Raw genomic sequence first — 19203 nt, forward strand, 5'->3', positions numbered from 1 at the left:
CTACTACTACTAAGTAAGTAAGTAAATTTTATTTATATAGCACTCATCACAGACATAGAATCACAAAGTGCTTCACATAGATCTACTATTACTACTGCTGCTGCTACTACTACTACTACTATTACTACTGCTGCTGTTGCTACTACTACTACTACTACTACTACTATTACTGCTGCTGCTGCTACTACAACTGCTATACTACTACTGCCACTACTACTGCTATACTACTACTGCCACTACTACTGCTGCTCCTGCTACTACTACTAATAATATATTTTTTGAGAAATACATATCTAAAAGTAATTAATGTAAATTTGACTCAGACCTCCGTTTCAATATAGCGTCTCTCAAGATAAAAATCACAGGCGCTTCACCAAAACAAAAAAATGAATGTGTAAAAAAGATTTTAAAATGATTAAAAACATGTTTATAATATCTAATATCTTAAGTCACCAAGTAGCCAGTGCTGCAGCTCACCACCTCCCACGATGAAGGGTCGAATGCCAGATGTGATGACTAAAGGGACTCTCATGGTGAATAAAAATAGATCCTGGCTGAAGGTGTCATCATTCAGGTATACAGACTATCATATACTGCTTGTCCACTAAGTCTTTTTTCTGTAACATGTCGTTTATAACTGTTACACTTCTGAGGATTTTTATAGTCATGTTTGTGATTTTATCCTCATAAACCAAAGTCTGTTATTTTGAAAACCGGAAGTTATATTTTGACTTCCGGTCTGGTCGTCTGCCTCTTCCTGTCGGGACAAAAAAGTTGTGAAACCCCACCCTCCGCTTGCCTGTAAGCAGCGACGCAGCAGTGGTTCGAGGAGCGGAGCAGCGACCGAGGCGGAGGAACGGAATTAGAACTTATGATGGAGTTGTTGCGCCGTTCCGACACCGACTGTAGCACCGAACCGGACCGGGCCGGACTCTGAGCTCCCACGGCGGATCAGTGTTCACGCTTTGTCTCCGGGTAGAGAAGTCGAGAAGGTTTGGAGAGCTCTTCCTGTTACAAAGTTCCTACGTTTTGTTTTGATAAAGATCGCCACCATATCCGCTCTTCCTGTTACCAACAGCATGGATGAAGTGGCGCAAACAGATGCGGGATTTCCAGCTGGGGCGCCGCAACGTTGCGCTCAAACGCAGTTAAGGGATATTTGGGCTTAAATAATGCGAAGTGGTCAGCGCTTAAAGAGCAGTCATAAGCGCTGGTTGGCTGGACCGAAGGCTCCTTTCCTGCTATTCTTCTCGGCGCTTCCTGCTTGTGGCAAGTGCACTTAATGGCTAAAAATACACCAAACACTCCAAACGGACGCCTGGTGGCTTCAAAATGCTGATGTGGAGCTGCAGCACCGACATTTAGGAACGACTCCACCGAGGGTCTTTTCCTCCTCGTCTCTCTGAGGTTCAGCGGAGCAGGTGTTGGTTTGGGATGAGAGCTGGTTCAGCCACGCTGAGGGGATTAAGAGCCTTTCACGCAGATTGGTGAAATGAGATTGCGCTCAAACCACGTGCTGGGAAACCACAGACCACATCAGATCAACTCAGAGAGGCTCGGTGGGAACTGTGCTGTCTTTCTTGGACTGGAGAGACTTAAAGTGGACCAAACTGTCCACGTCCTGCTGGGATGGACCGCCTTTAACTTTAGCATCAAGACAAATGAAAGACACTGAGTTGTCGTCTTTAGCCCACCTGTTGGTCTGACTTTTGAACACATTTCACTGGTCCCTGATGACCCAACCAGCAAGACAGGAAAGGGAGCGAGGCGCGATAAAGTACTCCTTTGTACTTTATTTTCAAACCCCTGGGGTGCAGAATCAAATCCAGTCAAAACATCTGCTCGAGGCTCCATGGAGCCGCTGAAGAACATATTCAGTCGTGGCTCACTGTCGAACTGGAAGAATTTAGAGCAGTCAAAAAAAGGGAACTTCATCAACCCGGTGTGGACGGTCTTATTTGACTACGAAGCATCTTGTAAAGATGAGCTCACCTTGCGTAAAGGTGACCTGGTGGAAGTCCTCTCTCAGGACTCTGAGATTTCAGGGGACGAGGGTTGGTGGGCAGGGAAGGTCAACAACAAGGTGGGCATCTTCCCTTCCAACTACGGCTCCTTCAAACCAAGTGGATATGCAAAGCTTCCTGGAAGCAACGTTGTCCACGAGCTCGACCACGACGTGGTTGGTAATTTAGAACCAGAGGAGGTGGATTTCCGGGAGCTGAGCTTGGAGGAGGTGATTGGGGTCGGGGGCTTTGGGAAAGTCTACCGTGGTACATGGAGGGATGAGCTGGTGGCCGTGAAGGCGGCACGGCAAGACCCGGACGAGGACATCAGCGTGACGGCGCAGAACACCAGGCAGGAGGCCCGTTTGTTTGCTATGCTCAACCATCCCAACATCATTACCTTGAAGGGCGTCTGCCTACAGGAACCCAACCTGTGCCTCATCATGGAGTACGCCTCTGGTGGGCCACTGAGCCGGGCGCTCGCAGGTCGCCGCATCCCACCTCACGTCCTGGTCAACTGGGCCGTGCAGATAGCCAGAGGGATGCTGTACCTACACAGTGAAGCCATCGTTCCGGTCATTCATCGGGATCTCAAGTCCAACAACAGTAAGTTCCCTCAACTCTGCTCATTCGTTGGGTTACGGCTGATTCATGCTTCTCCGTCTGCGTCAGCGCGGAGACACACAACGCCATTATCCGCCCTTGCGTAGGGCCCCGGCAGGCACGCAAGTACGTACGGAGTCGAGCCCACTTTTTTAAACATCCGTCTGTCGAGACGGACAACGCAAGCTTGTGATTGGTCAGGACGCCGCTATCGTCTACACCGCCGCCATTGCGCCCTCAAACACATAAAGAGAGTCGAGGATAACTAGCAGCAGCTTGGAGAACACCTCGCGACAAAACTCTAAAAATATGAACGTTTAATTCTCCCGTGACTGGAGGAGTGAAAAGATGCGTAGCGAGCGTTTTATTTGTGGACGGAAATGACAGGAAACGTGGGTTTAGAGGTGGGGAGCGCATGCAGAGGTGGAGGAGGATGAGAGACCGTGTCTGTGTTAAAAAGTCTCTTATATACACAAAAACACAATATAAACACACGATCCTGGACCGATACATGACAGGATACCACAGGACAGCGCTACGCCCTCTGCTGTCCTGGCGGGGAATTGCTTTGCAACACTCTCCAGGAGACGGAGAAGCATGAGAGCAAAACGTCTCCGTCCGTCCGTGCGTGTCTGTCCCTGTTGGAGCTGACGGAGAAGCATGAACCAGCCTTTAGACTGATAGATTATAGTGTGTGTGTGTGTGTGTGTGTGTGGTAGAGATGGGACTTGGGTCAGGAGTGTGTGAAGGTGTTAATAAAACCTTTCTGAAAATAGGGTAAGCTTTTATTACCTTGAATCTACACCTGTGATGTAAGCTCAGAGGAAGAAAACCCCAGTGCTGTGGTAACAAAACCCAGTCATGAGACTGTCATGGCCGAGGTTGAAGGTCCTGCAAACATGCCTTGCTTATTGGATGAAGTACCTTGGTTTGGAAGCAAAGGTCAGGAATTCAGGAGGAAGCATTCCATCACTGCCCCTTTGGGACTTTGATGTCATCAGAAGTCAGCAGGTTTTCAGCCTACCAGGGCCTGATATGAAGCCACCAGAGCAGAGGTTTAACCTGAACCTGTTGCTGTTCTTGTGGTGGATACCTGTGCACTATTCAGGGTTTTATCTGAAGACCATAAGCCCTTCCTCCCCACTGCTGCTGCTCCTGATCACCAAAATACACCAAAGCAGAAAAAAGCCAGTTTGTCATTTTCTGCACAGAAAATGACTGACAGTGCAGAAACCTTGGTGCTCACGAGGACGCGGCCGGGCTCTGAGCTGCGGAAGGTTCCCTCCCTTCATCCACGGCTGGTTTAAGGAACCTTGTGCAGCACATCCTAGAATACCTTTCCCAAGACTCCTCAGCTGCTTTATTCTGTTTTCCTCTTTCGTATTTGTCAATATGTCTCGTTGACAGGATACACACGCACGCACGCACACACACACACGCACACACACGCACGTACACACACACACGCACACACACGCACGTACACACACACACTCACACATGCACGTACACGCACGTACACACACACACCTATCCACCCTTCGCTTTACTTCACCTCCCGTGCCAGTTCTTCCCCAGATGAGAACGCGTCTCCTGTAGTGCAAAAAGAAGGAGGAGTTATGTTAAAGTGGTGTTTGTGTGTGAGGCGGGCCAAAGCCAACACGATCCGGGTCTGTGTGCCTGATCGTATCGCTCTCCTGCCTCTTCTTTTTAAATCTTCTCGGAAGCGTTGCCCCCGGCTTGCCTCTACACGTCTCCATGCAGCCATACTGACTAATGTCCTGCTGCGTTGGTGGAAGGAGGGAAGTTTGTGTGTCTGTGGATGGGAGGCTGATAATAATAATAATAAAACGTTTGTCTTTAATCAGGTTGGTTGAACAGGTGAAATCTCACCTGGCCGGGTGGGGTGGGGGGGTGGGGGTTCAGGGTAGGGCTGTTGCGATTGAGGAATTCCCTCTGCGGTGAGTCAGGGCAGCTCAATATTGCGATATGCGATATTATTGCACCCCGTTTTTATTTATGTACTTAGCAAATTTGTTTGTTAATTACTAAACTCATGGCAATATTTCCTTTGAAACATTGTGCTTACACATTTAAAACATGTTAGAAAAAAACAACATGGCCATTTTTAACACTTTATTGAATGCAGATCAAAGGGCAGTAACGGCATTCTCTGACTGAACTTAAAAACAACATTCAGGAGGTTTAACTTTGAAATGCAAATTTGGCTGCAACATCTAACAGAAATAAAAAAAGTGCCCTAGTATCTCCTCGATCAGCGCGGACTTTACCTCTCAGCATGCGCTGTCACGAGATTTAATCAAGTGCGGTAATTGCGGTGGCACGTCATGCAGCGCGGTGGGTTTCTTAATATCGCGATATATTGTTCTTGCGATTATTGTGACAGCCCTAGTTCAGGGAATGACTTTGGCTGCTCAAAATGGACTTTAGCATCAAAGAAAAACCTGCTGTGAGTTCTTGTTTCTGACGTTGCTCTGTTGTCACGTGGAGACATCTCAAACAGGAGACATGAGCTCACCCCACCCGCCTCAACATGCCCACATGGGCCATTAGGGAACCAGTTATGCTTAATGGTAAGGTTGGAGGCTGGAGAGCTCCTACGTCCGCTTGATCACAGCATAACTACACAAAAAATGTCATCATCTGAAGGGCTCATGATCAACGGGTTACGGTTGAAAGCGATAAGCCCAATTAAACTTCTAATGGGAGCTCAGAGTCTCAGGCTGACTGACACTGGAGGAGTCTCTTCTGGTTGATTTGGGGCTTTAAAGGACGTTACGTGTGGAGATAATGAAAACGGCAGAACAGCCAATGAAACGAGCCCCGATTAACGCTGATGACACAATGCCTCTGTCAGCATGCCCCAGGTCAGTAGCTAACCACCATCAGTGTGTGGATGGGTGAATGACCGTAGTGTGAAGTGCTTTGGAGGTCTCTGGCTCAGAAAGGTGCTATTCAAGTGCAGCTCATGTATCCTTACTGACCGCAGAGACGGGATCCAGACGACCAGTTAAATCCACACCATTCACTGTGAGGTGGCTCCAACGCTTGAACATTTACTTATAGATAAGAGCTGGGCAATGAATCAAAAATGTATTGTTGTCAAAGTTTCTGACTCTTCTCGAGATTATTTTCCCCATGTCAGTAAATGTGATAATAAAAAATGAAGAAAGTGTGTAGGTTGGCCACGTTCATGTCCCTTTAAGAAGCTGTGCCACCTTAAAGAGCAAGTCACCCCCAAATCAACTTTTTTAGCTGATAAACTATATAAATGAGTAGTCGTGCTATACACACGTAGTCAGTAATTTGGCACTTTAGTGCATCTTAGTTAAACTTTAAATATTCTGACTAAAACTGCCAGTGTTGTGCCGTTGTCAGGTAAAAACTCTACACTGCATTTGAATTAAAATCTGCCATCGCTATTGGTTAAGAGGTACCCTAGAACGTTAGCTGGTACATGATGATGTCACAATGTCATTGAGAACCTGTGTGTGTCCACCATCTTGGTCTGCCAGGCAACAGCATTTGTTGCATTTTTCAAACAGGAAGTTGGAGTGGAGTACGACTCTGGTAGGGGGCGACTTTCTCTTTAAGTCACGTAGAAATGTGACTCAACGTAATACACGTGACAGCCCCCTCTAGTGGACAACCTTTGTTTCTGCGCATACCTGTAGTTATTGTTCATTTATCGCTATCCACTTGAAATCCTTAATATTAGGGCCCGACCGATATGTCGGCCGATGTAGGGGTCATTAACAATATCGGCCAAAAAGACGGCCGATATGGCCGATATTGCGCTACATATCCAGCAGATGGCGCCAGCTTTATGAACTCATGTGTGGTTCCACTCCTTTGAACTTTGAACAGAAATGATTGTTTTGGACCTTTTTAAAAATTTATTCTTATTTATATTTCTTATGTGCGACTATTTCCTGTCCAGGGTGAATAAGGTCACCAAGTTAACTTCCACAGAGCGTTACTTTGTTACAAAGCACACGTATTACGTTTTATTTATTGCTGCATTTTTATTATTTTAATATTCTTTCAGGGATCTTCTATCCCTAAACTTGTGTGTGTTGTTAGATTCCCCGGAGTTAGCCAAGTCAGAAAAACCATGTTGTACCCAGTTGTTTTAGCATGAAGCAATGGAAGGGAAGGCCTGCATTCACCTACATAAAAACACTACAGTGTGTGTGAATTCACTTACGTTGTTTTATGCTAAACTAAGAAAACCAACTGCTGCCAGGTCATATTGGGCTGGTTATAAAATGCTTTTTCTGACTTGTCTAACTCTGGGGAATCTTAACAAGACACAACTTTACTGAGTGGTGGAATATTCCTTTAAGTTAAAATGTTTTTGTGGAAACCACCGTTTACAAGAGAAAACTTGAGTGTTAGATTTATGCTGACTGAGTTTGTGTGTTCTGTTGTTTTTGAGACCTGCTAAATAAATCTTATTTGCATTACTTGGAAACCCGAGTGAGTTATGGAGGCAGTTCTTTGGTGTGTAACAGAGAAATAAGTTTGCATCAAAAAGGCAGAGAATGAAGGGTTTAAGCTTAAGAAAATGTTTATTTATTTTTTTTGTGAGGGAGATTTATCGGCCTTCATATCGGCTGTCGACCTTTGTTAAAAGTTTTTTATCGGTATCGGTCCCAAAAAAGCATAGAAGGGAACGTTGATTATCAAACTGAGCTAATGGGTGTTTTTAGAGTCCCTTTCCGGAGGATTTCTCTTGTCCGGTGGCACCATCTAGTGGCTGACAAGCATATCGCACAAATAATTTGTCCTTCCGTTTTTTTAAGATGGCGACTTCACGTTTCTAGTTTGTTTATGTGCTTCTGTAGCCGGCAAACAGCTAAAACACGCTGTTTTACTAGTATTATTCACATGTCATGTATTCATATTTTAAAGACTTGTGCGTGAAAAGTTCATCAACTCTGCATCAGCCGAGGTATTCCTTAAATCTGAAGCAGGTACGCGGTAGTCTAACGCTATTGGTTAGTTCTGGTTAGTCTCCTATTGCATGGAGCTCGGAGGGGCAGGGGGCGTGCTTGGCAAAAACACAGTACATGATGAGGCAATCACTTTTACAGATTCCTGGGAAATCGTACGTCATTTCTGAAAGGGGAAAACTCCGGAAAGACACTTTAGTAGACTCATTGGCTGCAGGGAGGAGGAGGATGCTGGGAAGTCTAGAGCCTTGTGTTGAATGGGTTTGTTCCATCAGATGGTTTGTCTAGTACCGCGTCTGTTTTTGATTCTGTAGAGCCAAGGTATTTAGATCCCAAAGTACTAATAACCTTACTATTATTATTATTATCAGTGTGTTTTGTGTTTGTAGAGTTTAACCTCAGCAGGAACCATTTCATCTGCTTCAACGCTAAGCTAGGCCGGCCACAAATCACTTCCCCTTTTCATTGAACTACAAAAGTTAATAGAAGCTTTAAACTCTCTTACAAACTTTTTATAGTTTCTCCTTCAGTTCAGACTTCATGCTTTACTTCATACGGCTCGTAAAGCTTAATCTCCCACACACACTTTAGCTGTAATCATCAGATTTTCATCTAGATATGATTGTAAATCTTTTGAAATTGTTATTAAATGTATTTCACACCAAAAAATACTTCAAATGTTCCACATAATCTGGTGTAAATGATGACTTGTGGGACAATTTAGCTTAATCTAGTTCATCAACATGACTTTTTGAGCTCTTTAACTATTCTGAGACAAAAGGTGAAGTAGCTGCTATAATGGATTCCAATAAAAGGAGCAAAGCAAAGCTTTGGCTGTACTTAAGTGACTGAAACAGCAGCTTATTCTGCTGTTTAGGAGGTAAACCTTCATTGTATTAGGACGCCTACAGGGATAGGCCAGACCTCTAGAGTGTTATCAGTTATCTGACCTGATGATGACGGCTGTTCAGAGGTTCTTTGTTGCGTTCGTACTATGTGGTTATCCAACTTCATTTTCATTTGTTCTTCGTTATACACAGAGTGATGAGGGTTTGCTGACATTAGGGGTGGGAACTGATACGTTTTTATCAATCTCAATGGCATTGTCGATTCAGTCTATCGATCCAGTTCCTTATCAGTTCCAGAGTAGTTCAATAGGTGGAAAAAACTAATAGTACACAGCCTCCTGCATTATAACTGTTGGTTTATTCATGATCAATAAACAGTTGCACCTGTGTCGGTTGGAAAGATCTTACCAGATGGTTCTCCTTCATGCTCCCTGTGAAGGGTTAGGGTTCGGTGCAGTGCTGCAGTAGCTTTTGCAGAGTGGGAATAAACTCACCTCAGGCCAGACCTTTGTCGCTGGACTCCGCTAGTGTGGAGACGTATTTAAATAAGGTAAATGACGCTAACATTCTGCTGCTGTTTCTCACCAGTATCAGCTGATGGAGGGCTCTAGTTTCGTTGCGCCATTTGTGTAAGCGGACACGGTAGGGTCGGGGTTGGGGGCGGGGCATGGCGCTTAGCCTGGTGGGTGTCCAAGCAAAGCCTGGCGGGCCGCCAGGCTTATAAAGCGCTGGGGGAACCCTGCTGACCAATATTTATTATGGACATCTGAATATCCTGCCTTCCTTAAAATGTCAGTAATCAGGACACTTTACCACCGAGCAAACATAACAGAAGAAGAGGAACGCAGATAAGAGGACCAACACATCCAAAACGCTTTAGAAACCCGTGAATACCCAAAGTGGGAAATTAACAAATAAAAGAAACAAGTAACAACAAAAAACTCCACGCCAACACCAGTGATAACCCTTCTATACATTAAGGCGTGATTATAGCAGCGATGAAAAAACACAACATAAACACACCTAAAACTGTATATGATAGTTAGGAAAAGATTATTACACCCAGAAGACAAACTCCATTGTTGGTTCTTTTTTAAACACAGGAAAGGTTTCTCTTTACCTTGCTGACGTTTTGTTTGCGGCTGCAAACATCCTCAGGCTGACGCTGATGGTGGTGTCCCTTCCTCCGTTTATCCACGTTTATCTGCTGCCCGCTCTCGCCTCTCCGATGATGCAGTCCCATGCTCGATCCAATGAGTAAACTCCATCGTCTCTGTTCATGGTCCCACATCCACGTCTCCTTATCTCGATAGCTTCTTTTATCCATCTTTTATGTTTCTGGTGTTCGGTGTTTATGATCCTTGTGTTGTCCCGGTCCATTACATGGTTTTCTCTTGTGCAGTGATCTGTTACGGCTGACTTCTTTATTGTACTTTCTGCTTCTTGTTTTGCTGCTCTTGTGTGTCTTCCACTTGTTTCTTTCTCACACTCTTTTCTATGTTCTATTGTTCGTGTGTTGAGTTGGCGTCCGGGTTCTCCTACATGTGTTTTATTGCAGAGTTTACATGGGATTTGGTAAACGACTCCACATTTAAGTCCAGCAGGTATCTTGTCTTTTGGGTGTACTAGTCTGTTTCTAACTGTTGTGTATGGCTTTGTTGGTGTGTTTATGTTGTGTTTTTTCATTGTTGCTCTTATTTTTTCTGTTATGCCTCTGATGTATGGTAGGGTTATCACTAGTTCTGTTCTTGTCTTTCTGGGTTTCTGGTTCTTTGCTTTGGTTGTTCTTTTCTTTCTGTTGTTGTTTGTTGTTTTCCTTTGTTTATTGCTAAGGATGGGTACCTTTGACATTTGAATCGATCCGGTGCTAATTCCCGGTACCTAACTAGGAATCGATACCGGTACTTAATGGTACCAATTTCGATACTTTTGAGTGTTTAATATTTTTGATTCTATTTTATAATTAAATATATATTTTTCTCAATATATAACCATATTTGATAAATATCACGATAAATAACATTCAACTGTTTGTATTTTAACATCGTCCTTGTAGTTTTATAAGCTGATAATTAAACTGAAGCAAACATCGTTACTGTGAACTAAATTTACTGTGTATCTTCATTCCTTTTGCCGTCCTTTTTCTTTTGATTTTTCCTACTGGGAAGTTAGAATTTCCGAGGAGAAAGCGAACGCACCATTAGCTGATAACAATGGTGGCAATGGAAGCTAACATATCAAGCTAACGTTATCTTAAACAGTTTATTTAGCTGCTGGAGCAGATTAAAACGATGATGCCTCACACTTAGATCGTTGTCGCTGGTTTCATCTTCACCCAATCACCCGTCGCATTTAGTAAAGTGAAGCCAAACTTTAGAGCGCGTTCATGTTCTTCTAGCCGGAAAATCAGAGTTTCGAGGAGAAAGCGAACGCACCATTAGCGAAACGGAAGCTAACATATCAAGCTAATTTTATTTACCTACCGGAGCAGATTAAGATGAGGATGTCTCACTTAGATCGTTGTCGCTGGTTTCATCATCACCCAGTTACCCATCACATTTAACTGGCACAGGGTGGCTGATAACGGGTTACCCGTGGCGAAGCCTTCCAGTTGTTTGGGGAGAGCGGGCAGCAGAGGGTGACAACGTCCTCTGCTGCCCGCGAATAAACGGAGTAGGAAGTGACGCCACCATCAGCGTCAGCTCTGAGGAAGTTTGCAGCCGCAAACGAAACGTCAGCAAGGTAAAGAAAACCCTTTTCTGTGTTTAAAAAAGAACCAAAAATGGAGTTTGAAGACAAGCACAGAAATAACGTACAAAAGATGTACCCAGAAGACAAGATGTCACCAGCCCAAAAACGTGGAGTCGTATATAAAATACCATGCAAGCTTAGCAATACAACATACACAGGAGAAACCGGACGCCTACTCAAAACATAAACCGGAGTCGAAGACACACAAGCAGCAAAATAAGAGGCAGAAAACACAATAAAGAAATCAGCTGTTACAGACCACATAATGGACTGGGATGACACACGGATCATAAACACGAGCAACAGAAATTCAAAAGATGGACCAAAGAAGCAACAGAGCTGAGGAGACGTGGGCCCAGGACCATGAACAGAGATGGAGTTTACACACTGGACCACTCATGGGACACGGCGATCAGCGGGGAAGGCACGGGCGGATAAAAGGAAGTGATGCCACAAACATCCAGCGCCTGCTCTGATTAAGGCGGCTGTGAACGAAACATGTCAGCAACAACACCTCATCGCTCTGTACAACGAAGAACCAAAGAAATGAAATGTTCAGACATCATTTCTGTCCAATGTTAACTGATTTCTGGCATTTTTCAATTAAATGTTTTATTATTTGGTGAATTAATACACTTTGAATCATTTAATATAGAAAAGCTATTAAAACTCTATTATTTATGTTTATGTTCATTAATTTGGCAGATGCTTTTATCCAAGGCGATGTGCGATTGTAACCTATAGGGCATGTTGTGATCTGTGGGGGAAACCGAGTACGCGGAGGAAACCCACGCATGCATGCGGAGAACATGCAACTCCACGCAGAAAGGCCAATGCTGAGTTTCAAACCAGCAACCTTCTTGCTGGGAGGCAACAGTGCCACCACCACACAGCCCATAATTATGACAAATCTAAACACAAAGAGCAAAAAAAGGTTTCAATGTGAATATTGAGACTGCCTGACGACAACAGTGATGATCAGAAATAGCTCATGATTCTTTTTTTAACTTTCAGTTTTTTTTTTTTCCAGAAGTCCTGTTTAGCTCCCAGCTGTTCCACCAGGAAGTAAAATAATATAACATTTATAAGTGACGCATCACCTAAACTACATGATTATCTGTATTACTTGAACATCTTTTTGTCTTTATTATCTTTTAAACCAGAACATCTCATGCTTCTTTAAACTCGCGCCTCTCTCCTGCTGATTGTGTTCTCATGAAGAAGAGTTGGCTAAACTGAGGCTAACGCTAGCTCACGTCCTCTGTTCTGGAGAGACTCGATGATTTTCAGGTTATTACATATTTTCCAGAAGGTGAAGAACTTGTTTTCCTAAATCCTAGATGTTGTTTTAAACTTCTGCACCAGACTTGGTGTGTTTTGAGTTAAAGGTGGAGGGACTGGTTTCCAGCAGACTTCTTCCCCTCGCGTAATGTGGAGGCTACCTCAGTGTGTCTTGTTGTCATTGTGACTTTTTAATATTTGTGTCATTCTCTGAATGTTTGTGCCCATCTGCAGTCAGGCAGCCAGACAGGGTGAAACTAATCCACCTCTATGATTTATGGTAAGGCTGGGCGATATGTGGCCTCCAGTCAGTATCACAGGGTACTGAGCAGTTCACCTCAACAACGAAAAAAGGAATGATAACGATCCAAACTACCTGTACAGTGGCAGTTAACTCATTCGCTGCCAGCCGTTTCCTGATCGTAAAGCCCTTCGCTGCCAGCGTTTCTCAACGTTTTACTGTTTTTTAAGAGTCACAGAACGTTGCGCGCTAGGATGATGTCGACGCCAAAACAACAAAAACAAAGAGGAGACTCACCTCTTACATCAGGAAGCATCCACGCGTTTCGAGCGTTATCCGTTCTTTCATAATCCGTTGTTGAATTGTGATCGGCAGAAGCTTTTCCGGTTCGCGCCTCACTTCTTTTACGGCAGCGGCCCAAAACGATCTCCTAACACATGGATGTTCTGCTTCCTGATCACGTGACGTGTGACGTATGCGGATGAAGATCGACATCAGAGCCGGGATGTTTGTTCTCACGGTGCGGGGGCTCGTCCGACGCCCACACAGTAAAAACATGCAAATGGCGACTCTAGTCGTCATTGGCAGTGAACGAGTTAACGGGAGTGACTGTAGTTGATTCGGTTGAGAAGCCTGTTCCCACAAAATTCTTCAACCATTTGACAACATTTGAACCCAGTGACTACTCCGGTTTCCGCCAGCCGCTCTCTGATGTCTTTCCCACCTTGTTACAGACTTGTTAAACATTGGCAACCTACACAGATCTTTTCATTATTTTCAGATACCTAACATGGGCAACAGGATGTCTGTATTACACAGACACTTTGGTATCGTAACATTTATGGTGCATCACCCACCTATAAATTATGGTTAGGGATGCAACTATACCACTTTTTTCCAATACTTGGATCTGTGTACTCGGCGATACCGGTTACTGATACTTCTACCACACACACACACACACAAAAATTGGAATACAGGTTTTATTTTCTGCTCTGCTTTCGACAGGAAAAGACTGTGAGGTAGATAAAAGGTTAAATATGTGAATAGAAAAGATCACAAAAGTAAAATATTAGGTGAACACAAATGACAAGTTACAGTGAAGCCACTTTCAAGCAACTGCACTGGTATCGGTTATCGATATGATATTGGTCAATGTTTGCTGCAATGGGGACGTTAAACTATCGATGCACTGACATATTGTGATACTTCCTGTTATGATTCTGGATCAATACTCAAAAGAAGTGTCTCAATTTAAAAAAAACAACGCTTTTTGAGAATGTTCATACAAACTTATTCTGTGTTTCTTTTGTGTGATGAAATTCAAGCTCCGACTGCTAGGCGGCAGCAGTTTGTACCGTTTTCCTTCAGACTTGTGTTTGACTGTCATGGCTTAGTAATGAAATGGGAGAATCAGCTGAAACATTTGAGGGAAATGTGTTGAAGCTAAATCACAGGAGATGCCCAGAGAGGCTGGTGTGGCATCGTAACGGGCTCAGCTCCATACAAGTGTGTGTGTTCATCACGTGTTCATAAACTCACGGCGTCTCAGGTCGTTAGCGTTTACGAGCTGTTAAGGCAGATTGGACTTAACAGTCACTCAGAATATTTAACTGAGGATGTTTTTCTACTCGGCATCAGCCGCCGTAAACCCAAACCAGTTCTGGATAAGCGATGCCACCCCATCTTCTTTACAAGCACGTCTCCATCCACCTGCTGCAGAAACGGCCGTTGCTTTCAGGGTTGACAGAAACGGGGATCCGTAATGAGTCTGCGTGGCTCCAGTAGTACAGCCTTGAACATGTTTGTCAAATTATTTGTGCAAAAATTACATTTGACTTCCACAATGCTAATTCTAGATCAGATTTGACACAAAACAGGGACAGCTTGCCAACTAATTTAAAAGCCGTCGCTCGTGAAATAGGCCATCGTTTTTAGAGTCAGGCCCTCCAAATGATGGCGAGACGGCTCGCTGGCTAACGCCACCTTTAATGCTCCTTCTGTTACCCTGGAAGGAGCAGTCGAAGCTCGCTAACCTCACAGCCGTTTTTCTCCTCTTCTATGTGTCTGGTTTGACGGCTTCTAGTCCGCTACGCATTTTTACACAAAACCTAAAGGAACTTTTGCCGCCTGTCAAAAATAAGCACTTTCTTGTCATCAAAATGTGTCTTTAAGGTTCACGGACATCATATGTCAAACCCATGTAGCACATCCAACATCAGAAACAGCTTATCGGCTCAGAGACTCCATTCATTTATTTTGGCAGGAGACCCATGGTCCGGCTGGAGATGGGCGTGTCTTTGGCTCCCTATAACTGGATGCGTCTTGGAAACATCCGAGTTGAATTTGCCAGTGAAGTTCAGTCTGAAGCGATCATAATCATACCATCTCCCCTATATTGTGGTGTATATATCGTATGGCCAGATACCTGCCCAAACACTCATAGGCTGCATGACTGTTCAGTTGGCAGCTTTGTTGTCTTGACACAAGGAGGTTGCAGGTTTGAATCCTGACTGCAGCCATTCTGCGTGGAGTTGTTCTCCCCATGCACACCTGGGTTTGCCCCGGTTTCCTCCGACAGACCAATAACATGCATGTCAGTTTTATCTGGAGACTGAATTGTCTCTAGGTGGGAGTGAGCGTGAATAGTTGCGGGTCTGTGATGGACTGGAGACCTGTCCAAGGCGCCCCCCCCCTCGCCCAGTGAAGGCTGGAGTTAGACACCGGCCGCCCTCGACTCCACTGAGGAGTAGTCAGTGGTTCAGATAAAAGATGGGTGGTTTCCTCCTGCTGGCATCAGGTGAGAGGTGTTTATAGACGGATCAGAGGTCTGTTGGGACACACACACACACACACACACACACACACACACACACACACACACACACACACACACACACACACACACACACACACACACACACACACACACACACACACACACACACACACCTTATAATCAGGTTTTGCAGTTAAAGCCATGTCCTAACAAGACTTAAGAAGAAGAAAGCATCATTTCTATAGCGCCTCTCAAGATAAAAACCACGAGGCGCTTCACAAAAACAATACATGTAAAATATAAAAAAGCATTTAGAAAATGATTGAAAATATATTTAAAATGAGCAAAAATAGACAACTGTGATTAAAAAATGTAAAGAAAGCGAGAGAGTGAACAGGAAAGAGGGAAACCAGTGGATCCTGAGGAAGGTGGAATAGGTGGGGAGAGCAGAATAAAGAGAGAGAGGTGAAGAAGGTCATACAAAAGCCAGCTTGAACAGGTGAGTCTTCAGCTGCTTTTTAAAGGAGACCACTGAGTCCACTGATCTCAGGCTCAGGGGGAGAGAGGTCCAGAGTCTGGGGGCCACAGCAGCAGATGATCTGTCACCTTTGACCTTTAGCCTGGTGCTGCACAACCAGTAGGCTTTGATCACTGGACCTCAGGGACCTGCTAGAGGTGTAGGGACTAAGAAGATCACCAATGTAAGATGGTGCTTGTCCATGTAAGGCCCTATAGACCAGAACCAGGATCTGGAAATGAACCCTGAAGGTGACTGGCAGCCAGTGAAGCTGGAGGAGAAGCGGGGTGATGTGGGTGTGTTTGGAGGACTTGGTCAGAAGCCGAGCACAGGCGTTCTGAACCACCTGTAGACGGTTCAGGGAGGTTCTGCTCAGACACGTGAAAAGAGAGTTACAGTAGTCTAAGCGTGAGGAGATGAAGGTGTGGAGAACTGTCTCAAGTTCAGAGCGGGACAGAATGGGACTCAGCTTAGCAACGTTCCTGAGATGGAAGAAGGAAGAGCCAACAAGAGAACTGACATGAGAATCCAGGGTGAGAGCTGGGTCAAAGGTCACACCAAGATTCCTGATGGAAGGTTTGGTGTGAGAAGCAAGCTGACCAAGAGAGTCTCTGACTTTGGGAACCAGCTTGTCTGGGGCACAGATGAGGATCTCAGTCTTATCTTCATTCAGCTGAAGAAAGCTCCCAGCCATCCAGGTTTTGATAGAGTCTAAGCAGGTGTGTAACATCTGCAGCTTAGACATCTCATGGGGCTTAAAGGAGATGTACAGTTGGATGTCATCTGCGTAAAGATGGTAGGAGATTCCTTTGAAGGAGCTCAGGATGTGCTGAAGAGGAATCAGATAGAGGAGGAAGAGCAGAGGCCCCAGCACAGAACCTTGTGGGACACCATGGGTAAGGGAGGTGGTGGAGGACCAAAACCTGGAGATGGCCACAGAAAAGGAGTGCTCAGAGAGATAAGAGGAGAACCACTCCAGAGCAGATCCTGATAGGCCTACCCAGTCTCTCAGCCTCTCCAGTAGCAGGTGATGGTCAACAGTGTCAAAGGCTGCAGTCAGGTCCAGCAGGACCAGAACAGTCCCCTGCATCACTGTGAGTCAGAAGGTCATTAGAGACCCTAAGAAGAGCTGTTTCAGTAGAATGAGCTCTACGAAAACCTGACTGGAAGCTATCATAGATGTTATGTTCATCAAGAGCAGCTGTGAGTTGTTTAGCCACAACCTTTTCCAAGATCCTGGAGATGAACGGAAGTTTAGAGATGGGTCTGAAGCTGCTATGGAGAGAGGGGTCCAGACTCGGTTTTTTAAGAAGCGCGTGGATTACAGCGTTCTTAAAGTAAGCAGGGACCTGACCAGAGACCAGAGAAGCATTAATTATAGAGAGCACGCTGGGACCGATGGACTGAAAAGCACTTTTAAACAAAGATGAGGGTAAGATGTGGAGGGGGCATGCAGAGGTCTTCATAGAGTTAACTAGTTTGGTTAACTCAGGCAAAGAAACAGGAGCAAAGCTATCTAGGATGATGGGCCTGGTTGGAGTCGGGAGAGGCAGCGATAAGGCTGAAGGAGAGATGCTAGATCTAACCTTATTGACTATGTATGTTCTGACCTATAAGTCTTGTGGGACGCCAGGCTGAAGGACTCGGAGCTGAACAGCAGAACAGCAGGGAGGGAAACGGCGCCGACAGCAGAAGGTCAGAACATACAGGAAGTGGAGCTGTCACCCAAAGTAAAGGCTGTTGTTTTATTCAGCCACGCAGCAGCAGCTGGGTTAAGCTGAACCAAACACCAAGATACCAAAACTCACCTGAAACAGGTATTTTATCAAGCCCGGTACACGCTGTGTGTTTTTTTGCCGTCTTAGACAAATACCTGTGAAGGTGAGGGTGATGTGCAAGTCTGTGGCCATACGGTGTGACCGGCTCTACGACAGCTTATCGAGCAGCTCACGACCAGTCAGCCTCAAACCCACGACTCCCGTCTGCAATCGACCAATGAAAATACACCCAGGGATTGATGCGGCAACTAGTTCTCTGCTGCACTCTGTTTCTCTCCCAAATCAAGGAGTGTCGTCTCCTTTGTTTGTGTGTACCTTATAGCTCTTCAAGCTGGATGTAGAAGAAATATCTTCAACTTTCTGTTCCACGTCACAGTCAGGGAGTCATGACAAGTTTTCTAAGGAATAGAGTCGATTTAGTGGTTTTCTAGCTCTTCAAAACCATTTTGGTCAAACAAGCAGCTGCTGATAGCTCAGATTTCAATGAGATGGCACTAATTCACTAATATCTGCCAGACCTTTCCAGGTGAGCGCATGCAAGGTGCCAATAGCCTGGATCTGGAGTGGTTTTGTAATTTCTTCAGTTTTTGTGTTATTATTATTAATTATTGGTTTTATGCAAAAAAAAAGCACAACGTGTTAAAGACTAGGCGACACAATCAAATAAAATAAAATAAGTTATCTACACAAAAAAACATGTCAAAATCTAGACGTACAAATGGCACAAGTCAGAAGCAATAAATGCTCCAGCAGATTCATCATTTATTGTAACAAACGGACTTACGATCATGAAAATAGACTCATTCAAACCTCCGTGGCTTATTACATATGAAAATGTTGTGGGACTCTTTATTTGGTTAACAGATGAAACATATTCTGTAAATAAACAACCTGAAACACGTGTTGGTGGCCTGAGTGTGATCCGTTTTTGTCAAACCTCAAGCTGCTATATAACACCGTTTTCTGATGACTTGTTTACAAGATGTTTATTTTTATTTACACGGTAGAACTGGCAAACCAGAGCTATCTGAATCTTACCCAAACGTACCCACTCAAGACAAACCAAATGAGAAAACCGTACCTCCATAACTAAACACTAACGGAAGGTAGTTCACCACAAATGTGTCTTTCAGACGTCCTGTTCCTAGTTGTCCAGCAGCACAGGTGTGACGAGCTGAGTCCCTTTACACACCATCCCCATCCACGCTGTCCGTGTTCCAGGTCCACCGGTCACAGAGGGCCACCTACACACACATCTGGACGAGTAAACCCAAACGCAGCACCTTGTCAGCAGGCATAACTGCAAGAAACCTCACGTCAAAACAGCTTCCTGTCACAAATAAAAGCCAAACGTCTCTATTGTAAATAAGTGAGAAGCATTGTTCCGACCTAAGAACACATGAGCGATAATCATTTGATTTACTGC

The 19203-nt window shown here is 44.7% G+C and overlaps 1 protein-coding gene across 1 annotated transcript in view; it reads left to right on the forward strand.

The window, feature by feature from the left end:
* The first annotated feature begins 1676 nt into the window (after window positions 1–1676).
* Window positions 1677–19203, forward strand: part of LOC107376748 (mitogen-activated protein kinase kinase kinase 11) — a 65745-nt gene continuing 48218 nt past the window's right edge. The window contains exon 1 of the mRNA XM_015946004.3: window positions 1677–2609. Within this exon, the coding sequence (XP_015801490.3) occupies window positions 1853–2609 (757 nt within the window). The 5' untranslated portion in view covers window positions 1677–1852. The remainder of the gene's footprint in view (window positions 2610–19203) is intronic.

Source organism: Nothobranchius furzeri, chromosome 14 (genome assembly GCF_043380555.1).
Source record: "Nothobranchius furzeri strain GRZ-AD chromosome 14, NfurGRZ-RIMD1, whole genome shotgun sequence".
NCBI classification, from domain to species: Eukaryota; Metazoa; Chordata; class Actinopteri; order Cyprinodontiformes; family Nothobranchiidae; genus Nothobranchius; species Nothobranchius furzeri.